The sequence below is a fragment of the Semicossyphus pulcher genome, unplaced genomic scaffold (genome assembly GCF_022749685.1).
Source record: "Semicossyphus pulcher isolate SPU_LCO1_2020_fin unplaced genomic scaffold, fSemPul1.0.p SCAF_22, whole genome shotgun sequence".
NCBI classification, from domain to species: Eukaryota; Metazoa; Chordata; class Actinopteri; order Labriformes; family Labridae; genus Semicossyphus; species Semicossyphus pulcher.
Window position 1 is genome coordinate 13,502,175 of NW_027211696.1, and position 14,585 is coordinate 13,516,759.

The following is a 14,585-nucleotide window of genomic DNA, read 5'->3' on the forward strand; positions in this document are numbered from 1 at the left end:
ATAAAAAGAGGGTCTGTTTTCATTCAAGCTCAAAAAGCGTCAGCCATATCTGTACATTTTCCCCTTTATAATAAGCATCATATAAGTCTCAAAAACCCACATTAGCCGAGCTCTTATTCAGTTACTTGTTACTGTTAATACAAAACTTACCCCATGTCTAACAACATGCTGCTTCGCACTCTTGCTGTGCGTTTGACTCCCCACCCCCTCTGCGGTGCCGACAGAGCTCTCTCCGTCCGACACCTCATAAGAGCTCTTCTCTTTCTTTTCCTTCGACAGGTTCGTGTCCTCAGAGTGACCTTCTGACTCCGCTTGCGGGGCGTCTGAACTCTTCCTCAGCTCGGCCTGTCCGTCGCTGCTGTTCCCCGAGCCGTCTCTGCTCTCTCTCTCTTTGCTCTCGGTAGACTTTTGCTCTTTCAGGAGACCCCGCAGCTCCACGGTTTCTGATCGGAGTCTGAGCAGCTCCTCTCTGCAGACAGGGAAAATTGATTAGTTTACTGTTAAGGTAACTTAAGTTATACCTCCTTCCCAACTAAATTTAGCGTGTTGACGTGGGTTTTTCAGACTCGGGAAGACCCACTTATAAATGCAGATTGTCTATTTTCCCATTGGCCCGGGTCTGAATGCTGATTGTAACCTTTCCCACTAAGCAAAAAAGCCGGGTGTTAGCGGGTTTTTTGACCGATGGGAAAGCGGCTTTAGAGTGAACATAAGGAGTAACATCTGACCAACCTGAGGTGCGAGACTGATGTGGCCCCACTTTCAGTCAGCAGGGATTTAAGTGCCATCAAATCTGTGTCCCTCTCCCTTGAATCTCTGTCGCCAATGTATAAGGTGTCATTGCCAGAGTGAGCATGCTCTCTACTCTGGCCGAGGCCACTGTCCACACTCGCGTCACCCGACAGCTTTCCAGTCACCATCTAAAAAGGAAGCATTAAGAAAAATGGTTTCTCAGTTACAAAGTAAGGGGAATTTACCTTAAGTGATGTCTAAATATAATCAAAATGCTTTTTAAATCTAATAAATTTCGTACCTGTCCCAGTCTGATGTCCGTCTGACTCTCTTTATCCAAACCAGACCGATCTGCCCTCCTACTGCGAGCCGCAGGCCGCGTCTCCTGCGTCGTCTCAAGCTGCTAGAGTAATGGGATGGGAGGCGAGTATGACACACATGGCTCCGTAAAAGAAAACTTAATGAGGGAACAGAATCCATAAAACACTGCACAGCAACAGCAGAATGGTATGACGTGTCTAATGTGGCATGGCGGAAGAGAGATCATTTCATGGGACACAGAGATAAAGAGAACACAGGGAGCGGTTAGGAAAGGTGAAGGAGAAGAAGAGGGAGTCTTCTACTACGGACAAGAAACACACTTGTTAGAGAAATAGGACACACAGAGCAAAGAGACATCAGTTACAGGCTAGACAGAGCAGAGGTTAAGATTTAGGTTAAAGGTCAGAAAGGAGCTAATAAAGGATGTTAGACAATGACTCTGACGTGACTCATCAAGTATTTGCTAAATGTGGACAAACTGCGCAAAGATTTTCTGTTAAACAGTTTAGAAAATACACTGTGGCTTCCTCCATGTGCAGCTGCGTTGTGTGGCCTCTCACCTGCTTCCAGGGGCTGCTGCCGGCCACATCTTTGACTTCCTTGTTGTAGTGTGACTTCTCCACTGGTGATGGCCGCTGCTGCAGCTCGTTGTTTAAAGTCTGCAAGTTGCTGACACAGTCCTGCAGCTCCAGCACCTAACACCAAGAAGGATGATTTTTTACTCATTGCATTATTCACTTCCTGTTTTAGGTATTTTGGTGCTACTCTTGCCAACTACTGGTAATTAAAATATACAGTTATATTTATTGGATACAGACATCCAGGTGTACTTTTTTATTCATATTAAAAGGAAGTCACCTTCTGCCTGAGCTCCTCCGCAGACAGTAGAGACAGGCTGTCATCCTGCCCCTCCCCCACACAGATACTCATGTAGGAAGTCTGATCTCCAATGAAACTCAAAGTATCACCTGAAAAACAATAAAGTCATTTTAAAGGAGAAATTCTACCCCTGGAAAAAGCCGCTGTCAGTCAAAGCTAATGTTCTCTGTAATCGATAGAAGCAATAATATTTGAAATTGGTGCCATAGCTTTGGAGAAAGTTGTGCAAACAGCTCGTGGTTTGGCCCATTCTACATTCCTACAACACCCAGTGTGCATTGCGCCCCTCCATCTGAAAGGAACGACCCAGCGAGAGACGCTGGAGTGAAATACTACTGTTTCGCTGCAGGCAACGGCTCAGAGCGGACCAGAATCCGAAACACGACGAGAATATACCGGTGGATCGTCTAAAAAATCTTCAGGTCTGCAGTCTACATTTCAAACCTGACGATTTTGAACGAGACATGACATCGGAGGCGGGTGTCCTAGATTGAGCAAGTGTAGTTTAGCGAGCTCCCTGGCCTCCGCCAAATGACGCGTTTTACATAGTCTGGCGGAGGTTTTCCAGTTTTCCCATTGGAGAAGCGGATTTTCTACCATAATGGCATTAGCTCCCCATAATAGCATGATAGGACTGAGGTTGAAAATCAGCAAACTGGCCCCTTTAACTAAAAGCCTCCCATCTAGCAAATCTCTGGAATAAGATTTCAAGTGTACTTCTTCTGCTCTTACCACCATCGTTGGCGCCACCGACCCCTCCTCCACGGCTCTGTATGGCTCCTAAGCGAGCCTGCAGGGAAGCATTCCAGCGCTGCGCATCTTCCAGCTGATGCCTCATGCTCTCCAGTTCTTTAGGGTCACTCAGGTCCATACCTGAACAGATACACAGAGCGTTACACACGGCTAAGGCTCTCATGTGACAAGAAGGTATTTCTGTGTAGTTTAATCGTTTAACTGTGACAATGTTTTTAACTTATCATCGCTTCGCATGCAGCATGATAAGAAGGCAAGTCATTTTACAGTTCCGCCTCAGCGCCATAACGAAGCTCCGCCGTCATGCAGCCTTTGCCATTTTACATCGGACCAAGCAACGCCCACGTGAAGCCGCCCTAGTGTGTGTTTTTAAATAGCGATCTGGCGCATGCTTCAAAAACACACACATGGCGCTGTTCCGCCCTGCTGGCTCTGCCGTTACTACCTCTGATGCCGACGACGGGGCTACTGTGTCATTTGATCTGAAAGAGGTCATTATTTATCTTAAAGATTTTTTTTGTTAGTATTGTATGTATTCGTGTAAACTCAGACATTTTATAATTTAAAAAGTGACTAAATTTAATGCAAATTACATCAAATACATCACTTAGAGATTTATTTTCAGGAATTTAAATATGGTGCAAATACAAATCATACTTTAATCTACTTTACATCTTCCTCTTATGAACGCAGATTAGACCAGCTGTTCTTGGGAACAAATGTTTTATAAAATGCATTTGATGCATCTTCATTTGCTTGTTAGTATATATACATTTCACTGCAGACCCCGGTAAGCTCGCAGTGGAATTCAACAAACAGCTGCAGCGTGTAAAGAGACGGTAGTGATCTGCACATATTCAGAAACTTATATTAAATATAATTAATAAGCTGTGTACATGTCATATACTCTCATTGTAACTGAAAGAAGACATGTGGAAATATAATCAGAGGTAATTACTGTCGCTACGTCTATATTGGCTTCAGAGTGAATGTGAGCCACGGGCCTGTTACTTACAGCTGACCTATTTATACACCTGGCTCTGTGCAGACAGAGGCGGGGGGAAGCGGCTGCACTTGACATGCACACACAGGCGAGCACACACATGCATGTGGCCAAACACTGATGTCATTTGGCTTAGCGTACAGTGACACCTTTAATCAGTCTCAAGGCTATGTCCAGACGTAACACTACACTGCCTTAATTGTGCTAAATGACATGTGATGGACAAAGTTTATTTATTGGGGTTTATTTCATGGTAGCTGTTTTAAAGTAGTATACAATGTAGTGGTAAAGCAGTATAACAACCTTTAACCTTTCTTAAAGGAGAAGTTCGGTATTTTTAAACCTGGGCCCTATTTTTACAAGTTTGGGGATCGAAATGACTCATAGGAACAAACACTTTTGGAATCTGTCCAGTAGATGTCCGCCGCCGTAGCCGCGATATGGCTGCAACGTAATCCAATGGGGCAACTGCGCCCGATCAAAGTACGTCCACTAAAAGTGCTTGTTTTTGCCGCTGACAGGCTCAGATTGTTCCTCCAGGTGTCCGACAAAATAACGAGTACGATACTTTTTGTGTAACCAGAAACAAAAGTCTCGCTCTGAAATCTTGCGGGTGGTGAGGTGTTACCTGAACAGGAAGGTGGAAACGTGAGTTAAGAGTTGGAGAGAGGATTTGTTTCGGTAGAGGACTGCCAGCATGAATGTATATCAAAAGCCATGGCTGAATATTGACCTGATCGAAGATGAAGATGAGGCATTTGAATCATTGTCCTGTTCATGTAACACCTCACCACCCGCGAGATTTCAAAGCCAGACTTCTCCTTGAGCGGGACTTCTGTTTCTGGTTACACGAAAAGGATCTCACTCTTTAAAAAAAAGGACGCTCTTTGTAGGGATCATTTCCTCAATGTTGTCGGACACCTGGAGTAACAATCTGAGCCTGTCAGTGGCAAAAACAAGCACTTTTAGTGGATGTACTTTTTTGCCCCAGGAGATTATGTTGCAGCCATTGCGGCCACGACGGAGGCCATCTGCTGGACTGATTTTGAGTCATTTCAAACCCCAAATTTGTAAAAAAAAATAGGGTCCGGGTTTGAAAATACCGATCTTCTCCTTTAAAGTTGTTGTATAATGACATGCTTGTGCAATGCAAAGCCACATGGTAGGATGGGTTGGATTAATAACCAGAGGGGTGTGAAGAGCATTCAACAAACAAACGTTTTAATGGGAGAAGTCAAAACAAGCAGACAGCGTGTGGAAAGTGAGAGGCAGGAAGAGCGGCCAACAGCAGCCTTTATTCACTTTTTTTAACAAAGGACAGACAAACAGAGAAACAGAATGGAGCCGTTACATTTGAAGAGACAGAGAAAAACTAGCAGCTCTACTCCGGATGAAACATGCAGATGAGGAGGTGATGATGTGGAGAACAATGAGCATAAAGTGCAGAGAGATGAGCAGTGGAAGAACCAGGTGTGCATGCTGAGTGAAGTGACACATGAAAAGAGGACGTAGATATTATTGGAGTAAACACGCAGGACAAAGAAGACAGGTGTGTGAGTTTTCCCTAGGAGCTATGGGTCTCCCTCAGCTATAGTTTCCTAACTCCACTAACAACTTAAGTGATAACATTCTCTTTCATATTTCCCCCCTCTCATCTTCTTTTTCCATTCAGTTCCCGTCACCTTTTACTACCCAGTGTGTTTGCACTGCACCTTCTCTGAGTTTGGCCCTGTGTATCTCTCTCTCCAAGTCGTCCCGTAGCTCCTCGTTAGTCTTGATGCTCTCCTCCAGCTGCTGCCTGAGGAGCTGCACGGCGGTCAGCTCCAGCTGCAGAGCATGGAGACGCTGGGCACTGCAAAAACATACATGCATTTATACAGAGATTAATACAATCTAAACAAGTTATATCTTTAAATTACTCCTAGTTGTGATGCAGTGACCATTATCCTTTACCTGTCTTGCTCCTTCACAGTCCTGACCAGGCTGGAGTAGAGCTGCTGTTCAGCTCTCAGGGCTTTGTTTAGAGCACTATGCTCCTGTTGCAAGGCGATGAGGTTGGGCAAAGCCTTTGGAGAGACAGAAGAAGATGTCAAATTAAGCGTAAAATCTGTTGTTTTCTGGAATTTCATTAGGAAGAAAGGTTGGTAAAGTTTACCTCTTGCTGGCTGTCTCCACCAATCATGGTTCTCTCTCTCTGAGGGAGCCCTGGAAGTGATCTCTCTATGCCAATGGAGCTGAAGACCAGATCCTGGGTATGATGAGCCCGACTGTCCCCTCTCTGACTGAGGCGTTGGTGGAGAACCTGCTCAGAGACATTTAACAAAAGAGGAGGCTACTGAGTTCAAGTACATTCAGAAGAAAAGCTCCCTGTAAGAAGCTTATGTTCGTCTTATTAAGTAAAAGATTCTGCCTCCATGAATGGGGGACTCCTTACAGTGATAATCTCATCCTTGGTCTTCAGAGTGGCAGTCAGGGACTCAATATTAGCAGCCTGACCTTCACTGTGCCCCTCCCGCTCAGATAGCAGTGACTGTAGCTCAGCCAAAGAAATCTGGATGGAATGAAAATAGAGCCGGATTACACAAATTGCTCTCTTAACAAGTGGTTTGAGAATTGATAAAGTAAATATAATTAACTGACCTTTAGCTCATTCTCTCTCTTCAGTGCTTTATTCAGTGCCTCAGTTTTCTGTGCTAACTCCTTCTTCAAGACAACGACCGTCTTCTTGGAGAGAGGAATGTTCTCTGTGTTATCCTCGCTGTTCCTCCGGGACAGCTCAGCTTCAGGGCAGGAAAAAAATACAACTTCATTTAGGACCAACACGTACTTAACTTATAAATATCCAGTTAGAAGGTCTAAAGTGTCTTAAGCCCTCACCTTCCCTCTCGTCCAACTTTTCCTGCATGATCTGGATAGTTTGCCTAAGCTCCAACACATGATCCGGCTCCTCCTTCCGCCTCATCTCTGCCAGACACTGATCCCTCTCCTGACCACGCTGCAGGAGCTTCTGCAAATTTACAGCCACAAAAAAACTAAGAGACTTTGTCCAGAAGTAAAAGATTTGAAGTCAGAATTATTATAGTTTCACTCCGAGGGAGTTTCGAGTTCCTCTCCTTATTAGGCTTCTAGGACGAGCACATTTAACAGCTGACCGACTGTGTTTTGTCCCAGAGGAACTTACGTTGATGAGGCTGTCTTTGTCAGCGAGCAGAGCTCTGAGTTCTGCAGTCTCTAAATAACCCTCCTGGGCTGTTGTGGAGCTTTGCCTCTCAGTGGTGTGGAGCTGCTGCTGACTGTCAGACAGCTGCTTCCTCAGTTCCTGAATCTCTTGTGTACGCTCAGACAGCATGCGGTTGTAGTGCTCCGCAGACTCCTGGGGAAACAACGAAGAGATGACAGCAATGAATTAGTGACATTTCCCTACATTCTCTACATACACATTTCTCTTAGTAGATCTTTCAATTATGTAATGTTAAACATTTCTATATTTGTGTATTTGCGACTCTTTAAGAAAAACACACCCTAAATGTTTGTTATAATTCATGTTTTAATACTATATATTCAACAAGATCATACTTATTTATCTTCTCCTGTGTTTGGTACTTTATCCTTTTTGCTATCATGTTTTTATTGCTATATTCTCAGTCAATCAGAATATATTTGTATTGCAGTTTGTGTTTCTGAACCTTAGTACCAATTGCCAAAATTTCAGTGTTGTCCTGCTTCAGTAGAAGAGAATTCTCCATCAATAACGTAATGTAGTGATGCATTTAAAAAAGACCATCTGATGGCCCTGAGTAATCAGGAGACACAGCTATGTAAAGATGTGTGTCATCAGAGTAGCTCTAAAAATATATGTCCATGCCTCATGAAGATGTTTTCAGTGGCAGCATGTTAAGGTTAAAAAGTACAAGGACCTAATATTGAACCCTGAGGAACACCACAATTCATTTTAAGTGATAATCTCAAAGATCTTCATGTAAATAAATGTCTGTTAAGTCTCTATCTATCACCAAATGAGGTAACACAATGGTGACTGAGCCTATGGCCCACTGATAAAAGCCTTTGTATTTGCAGTATTACAGACTGGGTGTCTGATGCGATTTTCGATTTTCCCATCACCCAGCAGTGGTTGATCTGCCAGAGAGGGTAGGCGGAGCTAAGCGGCTGCTTTTCCGGTCTCTGCGAGTAAACAGTAATCTACTATGGCTGAACAAACAAAGAAAAGATTGATGACTACAGATACAACTTCAAAAATAAGTGAAAATCCAAAGAAAAAGAAACAAATTCAGATGGAGGCAAACAGTCTAAAAAGGAAAGCGACCGTCAGCGAGGAAATTCAAGAGTTACAACCATGACACAATAAAATGTTGACCTTGAGGAGCTGGTCCTTGCTGCTGATTGTAGCCAACAGTCCTTCCACAGCACTCTCATTGTCAGCAATCAGCCTCTCTCTGGCCTTCTGAGCCTCAGCCAACATAGCCTCTGTGACCTTTAACCTCTGGCCCATCTGTTCAACGAGGTCACGTGCATGAGTCTGCGACTGGCTCATCATTGACTGAGCCATTTCCTGCAAAAAACAGAACAGAAAATCAGAAACTACCTCGCAGAAACACCTATAAATAAATGTTTGTATATGTTTGTAAATGCAGCAGTAGAAGATGACTTCTTTTTAACTGACCTCCATATCCTTAGTCTTGCCCTCCAGGGAGAGCTGTAGCTGGCTGATGATGGAGTCCTTCTCCCTCAGTGACCTGTTCAGGTTATCTTCTACATCTTGCTTGGCTCTCTGCAGGTTCTTTAGTGTGTTTGCGAGATGCTGCAGCTCTGCATCCTTCTCCTTGATCAGACTGTCAAAATTCTGGAAGAAGAGTAAAGGGGCAGACAGATGCATCTTTGAAACACTGGAAAAGGCAAATTTTAGGCCCAAGTTTCTGATATTATTCACAGATCAAACATGATTCTAACTGCTTACATTGATAGTTTCCTCGTTGTGAGAGAGCAAGTTATTTAGCCTCTCCAGGTCTCTTTCCTTCTCCCTTAGAGACAGCTGCAGCTGATGTATCTCATTGTCCTTTTCCTCGATGGCAGCAAACTTCTCATCCAGCGCTTGCTGTGAGAGAGCAATCAGAAGAGTGTCAGGATCAAATTAAAGTCACTGTGTTAAAAGGATTACACAGAAAGAACACGCACCTCCAGAGCCTTCTCCTTCTCTTTCAGCCTTTGCCGCAGCTTTGAAAGCACGTTATCGTTTCCTTCCAGGCTTTTGCTTTGCTCAAAGTCTCTGACCATGTTTATGTACTCCTGATTAACACATAGCAACACAGTGTACAAAGTCAACCATTTTCATATATTTCACGACAGATTTTTCAATGAAAAAACATATAAATAAACAAAAATATATGGTATATGTTACCTGCAGCTGCTGCTCTTTATCGGCCAGCGTGGATGTGAGCCGCTGGATTGTGACCTCATGGGAGTGCAGTTTTCTTTTGGTTTGATCCAGAAGCTCCTGGTACTGCTGCTCCAGGGCACTCTCCCTCTCCCCGATCTCACCACTCAGCTTTTTGAGCTGGTTGTTCAGATCCTGAAGAGGAACATAAGTATGCCGTCACACAATAGCAGATGTTTGACAGATAACAAATAATAGGATACAAAACGCCGTCTCACATTCAGGGCCTTGTCTCCCTTCTTCTTCTGCTGCTGCAGGTCCTCCAGTTCAACCTCTAGCTGCTCCTTTGCCTGCTGCAAGTCAGCCAGCTCCTGCTCCTTCCTGTCGAGGCCACGCTGTAGCTTCTGGGATTCAAGCACCTTGGCGTGATGTTCCCCCTGGAGTTGAGCCAGCTCTGTTTGCTTTTCCATTAATAGGTTTTGGTGCTCTTCTGCTCCCTGAGACACATAGGCAAGAATTGTTCATCTTTACAACGCCTCTTAATGTTAAAACATTCTATAAGACACTGAACTGTGCGTGTACATGGCAAGGAGACTATATAAAAAGGTGCAGGGCTTGCCTGGTATTTCTGCAGCTGGGCTTTATGTGCTGCCTCTCTAGCCTTGGCCAAAGCGTCATCCCTGTCCTCAATGTCATGACACAGCTCTGCAATCTGTGCAATACACAGGGAAGGCAGACAGGTTAGTGTTAGAGCGTTGCGTAACACAGAATTAGTGAGACAGACAGACAGACAGGTCAGTAAATGCAATGTGTCAATAATAGCATGAACGTTACCTCTTTCTCCTTCTCTCTGAGCACCTGAGTGAGCCCCTGGATGGTCTTGTCTCGCTTTAAAGCATTTTTCTTCTCAGAGCTGAGGTCGTTCTCTTTGTCCTCCAGCTTTTCTAACAGGTTCTGTTTACATAAAGAAGTGATCTTACACAAAGAAAATCCTCGATCGAATTAAAAAGCATTTAAAAAAAGAATTGTCGTCACTCGTACCTTGTTTTGATTCTGGGTTTCCTCCAGTGTTTTGCTCAAGTTCTCAATGGTGCTTTTTGCTTGGGTGATCTCTTCAGTCAGCAGCGTCTTGCTGGATTCCAATCGGCTGACTTCATTCTGCCTCTGAGTAAATCCAGAGAACACACAGACAAGGAAAGAGAAAATGCATTAACGCTGATGTTACAGATCTCTTCCGGTGCAAGAGCGTTTTGCACAGGTGGAACTTCTAAGAGCTACCTTCACTCTGACAGGAGTGTATTGATCATCAAACTCCTCAGAGAGGTCATGCAGAGACTTCCACTCTGTCTCTTTGTATCTGCGCTTGGTTTTGGGGTTGAGCGGGCCGGTATTTAACCTCTTCAGGACGGGGATTTGGCTCCCTGGCGGGGCAGAGACTTGCTGCCTGGAGATGCAGCGCAGGAGCTGGATTAGGTCAGAGATCACTGAAGGCTGAGTTGAGGAGCGTTGGAGCAGCGCTCTGGCCTGAACCTTTCCTCCCGGGTCATCAGAGACACTCTGTCTGGGAACAAACACCCTGGGCTCTCTGAGTTTTGATTTGGGTGGAGGGTCCGGAGAGAGGTCAAAGGAAAAGTCTCTACTGAGGCACTGCAGGGATGTGGAGCGACTTTTGAATTCAGGTCTAGGCAGTGTTCCCTTACGCTGGACCAGGTCAAGGTACATGCTCTGCGAACAGTGGCGTGTGCCTCGGAGGCCAAAGCCCTTCATAGAGCCATCGAGCCAAGCTCCTGATCCGCCCCTGCTCCTCCTGAGGCCTGAGCGTGCCGAGTGTGCCCCTTTACTTACAATCCGATCCAGACTCACACACCTTCTTATGCGAATCTCAGTGTGGCCACTTCCAGTCTCTCTAAATTGCTGTATTTCAGAGGCCAGGTGACACACAACCTCATCTTCAGGGCTGTCCACCCCGGAGGACCTGAGTAGAGTCTTGCAGCTGGAGCTCTCCAAGTCACTCCTGGCCAGTTGGGCGTTGTTTTTTCTGTAAATGTGGATGATGCACTGAATCAGGTGGTCTTTCTCCGCTTGCAGCTTCTGAATCTGACTGTTGTGCTTGTCCTGCAGCTGGCCGATGTTAACATCACACGTTACCACCTTCTCCAACTGGAACACACACTTCCCACAGAGGAACTCTCCGCGACCGTCACGAGTGACCTCCCAGCCCAGCACATGGGACAGTATCACATGTAGCTTCCTTTTTGCTGATGAGCTGAAGATCCAGCGACACTGGCTTCCCACCAGACGAACGCCACATATTCGACACGGGTCCCTCATGGCGCTCTTCGATCTTCCACTCTCACCTACTTAAAGCGTGTCCAAGAACCCCGTCACTGACGCAAAAACTGTCCAGTGACCTAAAGATTATAAGCATGCCAACCATGGAAGAGCCATCTATCATTTTCTCTCACTGCTTCAGGAAGAGGAGCACAGAGGAAAGTGACTGAGTGCAGAGCACTATAAGCCCTAATCCTTTGATAATCCCTGCTCCCGCCTCTATTCCACTCTCCCCCGCACAGTCAATCAGATCAAATCCTAAAGGACTGCTGCAGTGCTATGGCCGCTGCCAGACCATCACTAGAGACCCCTGAGAGGGACATCAGGTTTGAAGGTGGGCTGCACATGAGACGAGATGAAAATGGCAGCATCCATCACTCATATAGACTCCTTCCTGCTTGGCAGCACATTCAAAAAGCTACCTTAAAGGGCCAGTTCACTGATTTTCAACCTCCGTCCTATCATGCCATTACGTGGAGCTAATGCCATTATGGTTGGAGAAAAAATTCAATTTGGCTCTGTGCCTTTGGAGGACGCTATCCGCTTCTCCAATGGGCCCTGGAAAACCTCCGCCAGACTACGTAAAACGCATCATATGGCCGAGGCCAGGGAGCTCGCTCATGTCTCGTTCAAGTCGTCCGGTTTGATGACTTTGGCAGAAGATTTTTCAGACGATCCACCGGTATATTCTCGTCATATTTCAGATTTGAAAAACGGTAGTCTTTCACTCCAGCGTCTCTCGCTGGGCCGTTCCTCTCAGAGGGAGGGGCGCAATGCACGCTGGGTGTTGTAGGAATGTAGAACGGGCGAAACCACGAGCTGTTTGTACAACTTTCTCCACAGCAATGGCGCCACTTTCAAATATTATTGCTTCTATCGATTACAGAGAACACCAGCTTTGACTGACAGTGGCTCTTCCCAGGGGCGAACTGCTCCTTTAAGATAAGAGGAGGTGTTAATGTAGCAATCAGTGCAGTCACAGTTTCCGTTACACCTACAGTACATCCAGGAGAGGCCACTTAAAGTCATGTCCAAGAGGATCCCTGGTAGACACAATGTAAACAATCCTGTGCCAAACATGCAGCACTTTCATTCATTCTGATCTGATAGAAACAGACATGTCTCGCCTTATTTAAACTGTAATACAGGATGACATAAATAACTCTGAGAGGAACTGTCTCCAGACAACCCCGTAATCCAGTCTTAACACTGTGACCTGAGTCCAGACGCCAAGACCTGAGGAGGAAAGCAGGAACACAGCCAAACTAAGCTTACTCCTCTGAACGTCACAGTACTTTCACCAATGGTCTGCATAAGGTTCTAATAACTGCTTTCTAATTACATTTCCTTCTCTCTGTTTGATGGACCTTTATTAGCTTTCTAAAGTGACGTTTGATTATATATCTGAGATAGTTTACTTCCATCCATCAAACATTAAAATCCATCATATCAGCCAAATCAACAGCTTTAATGTTGCGGTAATGTGTCATAATATTTAGTCCAAACCTAGAGAATGGAAAAATATACAGTAGGGATAGACCGATTATCGGCCGGCCGATTATTGGCGCCGATATCCGGCATTTTGACGCATCAGCATCATTTTTTTATAAATCTGACGTCCGATAAGAGTTCATTTCTTTGCAAATTTTATTTAACTTTGTTTTATTTACTTAATAAAACTTCAGGAAGTTATTTATTTATTTATTAAAATTTTCAGTTAACTTTATAAGAGATGCTTCTGACCCTGGGAACTCCCTGCGCTTTTTGTTTGTTTGTTTAATAAACATATGCTTAAAGGCATTTAAACAAAGTTAAGTGTTGGAGTTTGTATTATTCAAAGTTTTGACGCCAATATTTTCACTTTTACTGCAAATGAATATCAGCTCCAAATATCGGTTACTGGCCTCCTTGACTACTAATAATCGGTATCGGCCCTGAAAAAACCATATCGGTCTATCTCTACTATACAGCTGGTGTGGAGCGTTTCTCCAACACAGGTTAACTTAAACCTCTAAACTCCTTTAGACTTAATGTAAAGGATTAATGGACGGTGAGAGATTACTCCGGAGGGATGCACACATTGATCTAATGTCAGGCAGAACAAGAGATGATCAACAAGCCAATAGTGAGCGTTCCAAACTGGAAGTGTAAAATATCCATATTTTACTCTCAAAATAACTGTATTTGGATTTTTAATGAATAATTACATGCTATACTTTTTTTTGACCGATACAGGCAAATGTAAATTGCTTGCACCGAGTGCACAAAGAGGAGAGCCATGATGTAACCGGGACTGTGAGAATTAAATATGCAAACCTCAACTCTGTTTGCAACTCGTTTTCAATCCGATAGTGGTAGTGTTTTTTTATACACTGAAAGTTTTTCCAAAATTGCTATATATTGCCTTTGTTACAGGATCGCAAAATATTTACGGTAATAGGGACATCAAAATAGATAGTGACTTAAATGAAATCTTCAAGATTGTTACTCTAATAAAGTCAGAAAGATTAACGCAGATTAATCACACTCGACTATATCCCCTAACCTCATACATCACTGATCGTACAACCGTATACGGCAGCTTTGAAAACATGGCAGACACACATGACACAACATCACCTGGCTTTTAATTTCTTATTATCTTAATAACCTGCCCTCACTCTCTCTCCCCCTCCCGTAGCCTACCTGACGCTAGCAGGGTCTACACACACACGCTCTGCAGAGACACACTCAGATAGACGTCCTCTTGTACCTCACTACTGTAAATTCATTGATTGAGCGGCAGTCTTTTCCTTTTAAAATAAGGGAAGCAAAGCGATGATTAAAGTAGTTTGTTAATTAGCACTTAATAAGGTAAGGAAGAGAGTACAATTAAAGTGTGGAAGTCAGTATCGTCATATGTAGCGCTAGATTCTTGCCAGTCCAAAGTAGAGATAGACCGATATGGTTTTTTCAGGGCTGATACCGATACCGATTATTAGTAGTCAAGGAGGCCGATAACCGATATTTGGAGCCGATATTCATTTGCAGTAAAAGTGAAAATATTGGCGTCAAAATTTTGAATAATACAAACTCCAACACTTAACTTTGTTTAAATGCATTTAAGCATATGTTTATTAATCAAACAAACAAAAAGCGCAGGGAGTTCCCAGGGTCAGCAGCATCGCTTATAAA

At 44.2% G+C, this 14,585-nt stretch overlaps 2 protein-coding genes across 11 annotated transcripts in view; both read right to left on the reverse strand.

Moving 5' to 3' along the window:
* The window catches only part of cdk5rap2 (CDK5 regulatory subunit associated protein 2), a 39,603-nt gene that overhangs the window by 14,419 nt on the left and 10,599 nt on the right, over positions 1-14,585 (reverse strand). For 8 of the 10 annotated variants that reach the window (XM_069673009.1, XM_069673014.1, XM_069673013.1 and 5 more), the window contains exons 10-31: positions 10,122-10,244; positions 9,915-10,034; positions 9,700-9,792; positions 9,359-9,577; positions 9,105-9,275; positions 8,882-8,992; positions 8,664-8,801; positions 8,370-8,549; positions 8,064-8,258; positions 6,870-7,061; positions 6,566-6,695; positions 6,329-6,468; positions 6,123-6,239; positions 5,844-5,990; positions 5,642-5,754; positions 5,401-5,540; positions 2,665-2,805; positions 1,912-2,021; positions 1,614-1,748; positions 1,034-1,135; positions 733-920; positions 151-469 (exon numbers count right to left, since the gene is read on the reverse strand). In XM_069673009.1, the coding sequence (XP_069529110.1) occupies positions 151-469; positions 733-920; positions 1,034-1,135; positions 1,614-1,748; positions 1,912-2,021; positions 2,665-2,805; positions 5,401-5,540; positions 5,642-5,754; positions 5,844-5,990; positions 6,123-6,239; positions 6,329-6,468; positions 6,566-6,695; positions 6,870-7,061; positions 8,064-8,258; positions 8,370-8,549; positions 8,664-8,801; positions 8,882-8,992; positions 9,105-9,275; positions 9,359-9,577; positions 9,700-9,792; positions 9,915-10,034; positions 10,122-10,244 (3,324 nt within the window). The remainder of the gene's footprint in view (positions 1-150; positions 470-732; positions 921-1,033; positions 1,136-1,613; positions 1,749-1,911; positions 2,022-2,664; positions 2,806-5,400; positions 5,541-5,641; positions 5,755-5,843; positions 5,991-6,122; positions 6,240-6,328; positions 6,469-6,565; positions 6,696-6,869; positions 7,062-8,063; positions 8,259-8,369; positions 8,550-8,663; positions 8,802-8,881; positions 8,993-9,104; positions 9,276-9,358; positions 9,578-9,699; positions 9,793-9,914; positions 10,035-10,121; positions 10,245-14,585) is intronic. The other 2 variants (XM_069673011.1, XM_069673008.1) reach the window with 2 other exon arrangements.
* On the reverse strand, positions 10,302-11,411 carry LOC138602356 (uncharacterized). Its single transcript, XM_069673836.1, has one exon. It carries the CDS (start codon positions 11,409-11,411, stop codon positions 10,302-10,304), a length of 1,110 nt encoding a protein of 369 aa, XP_069529937.1.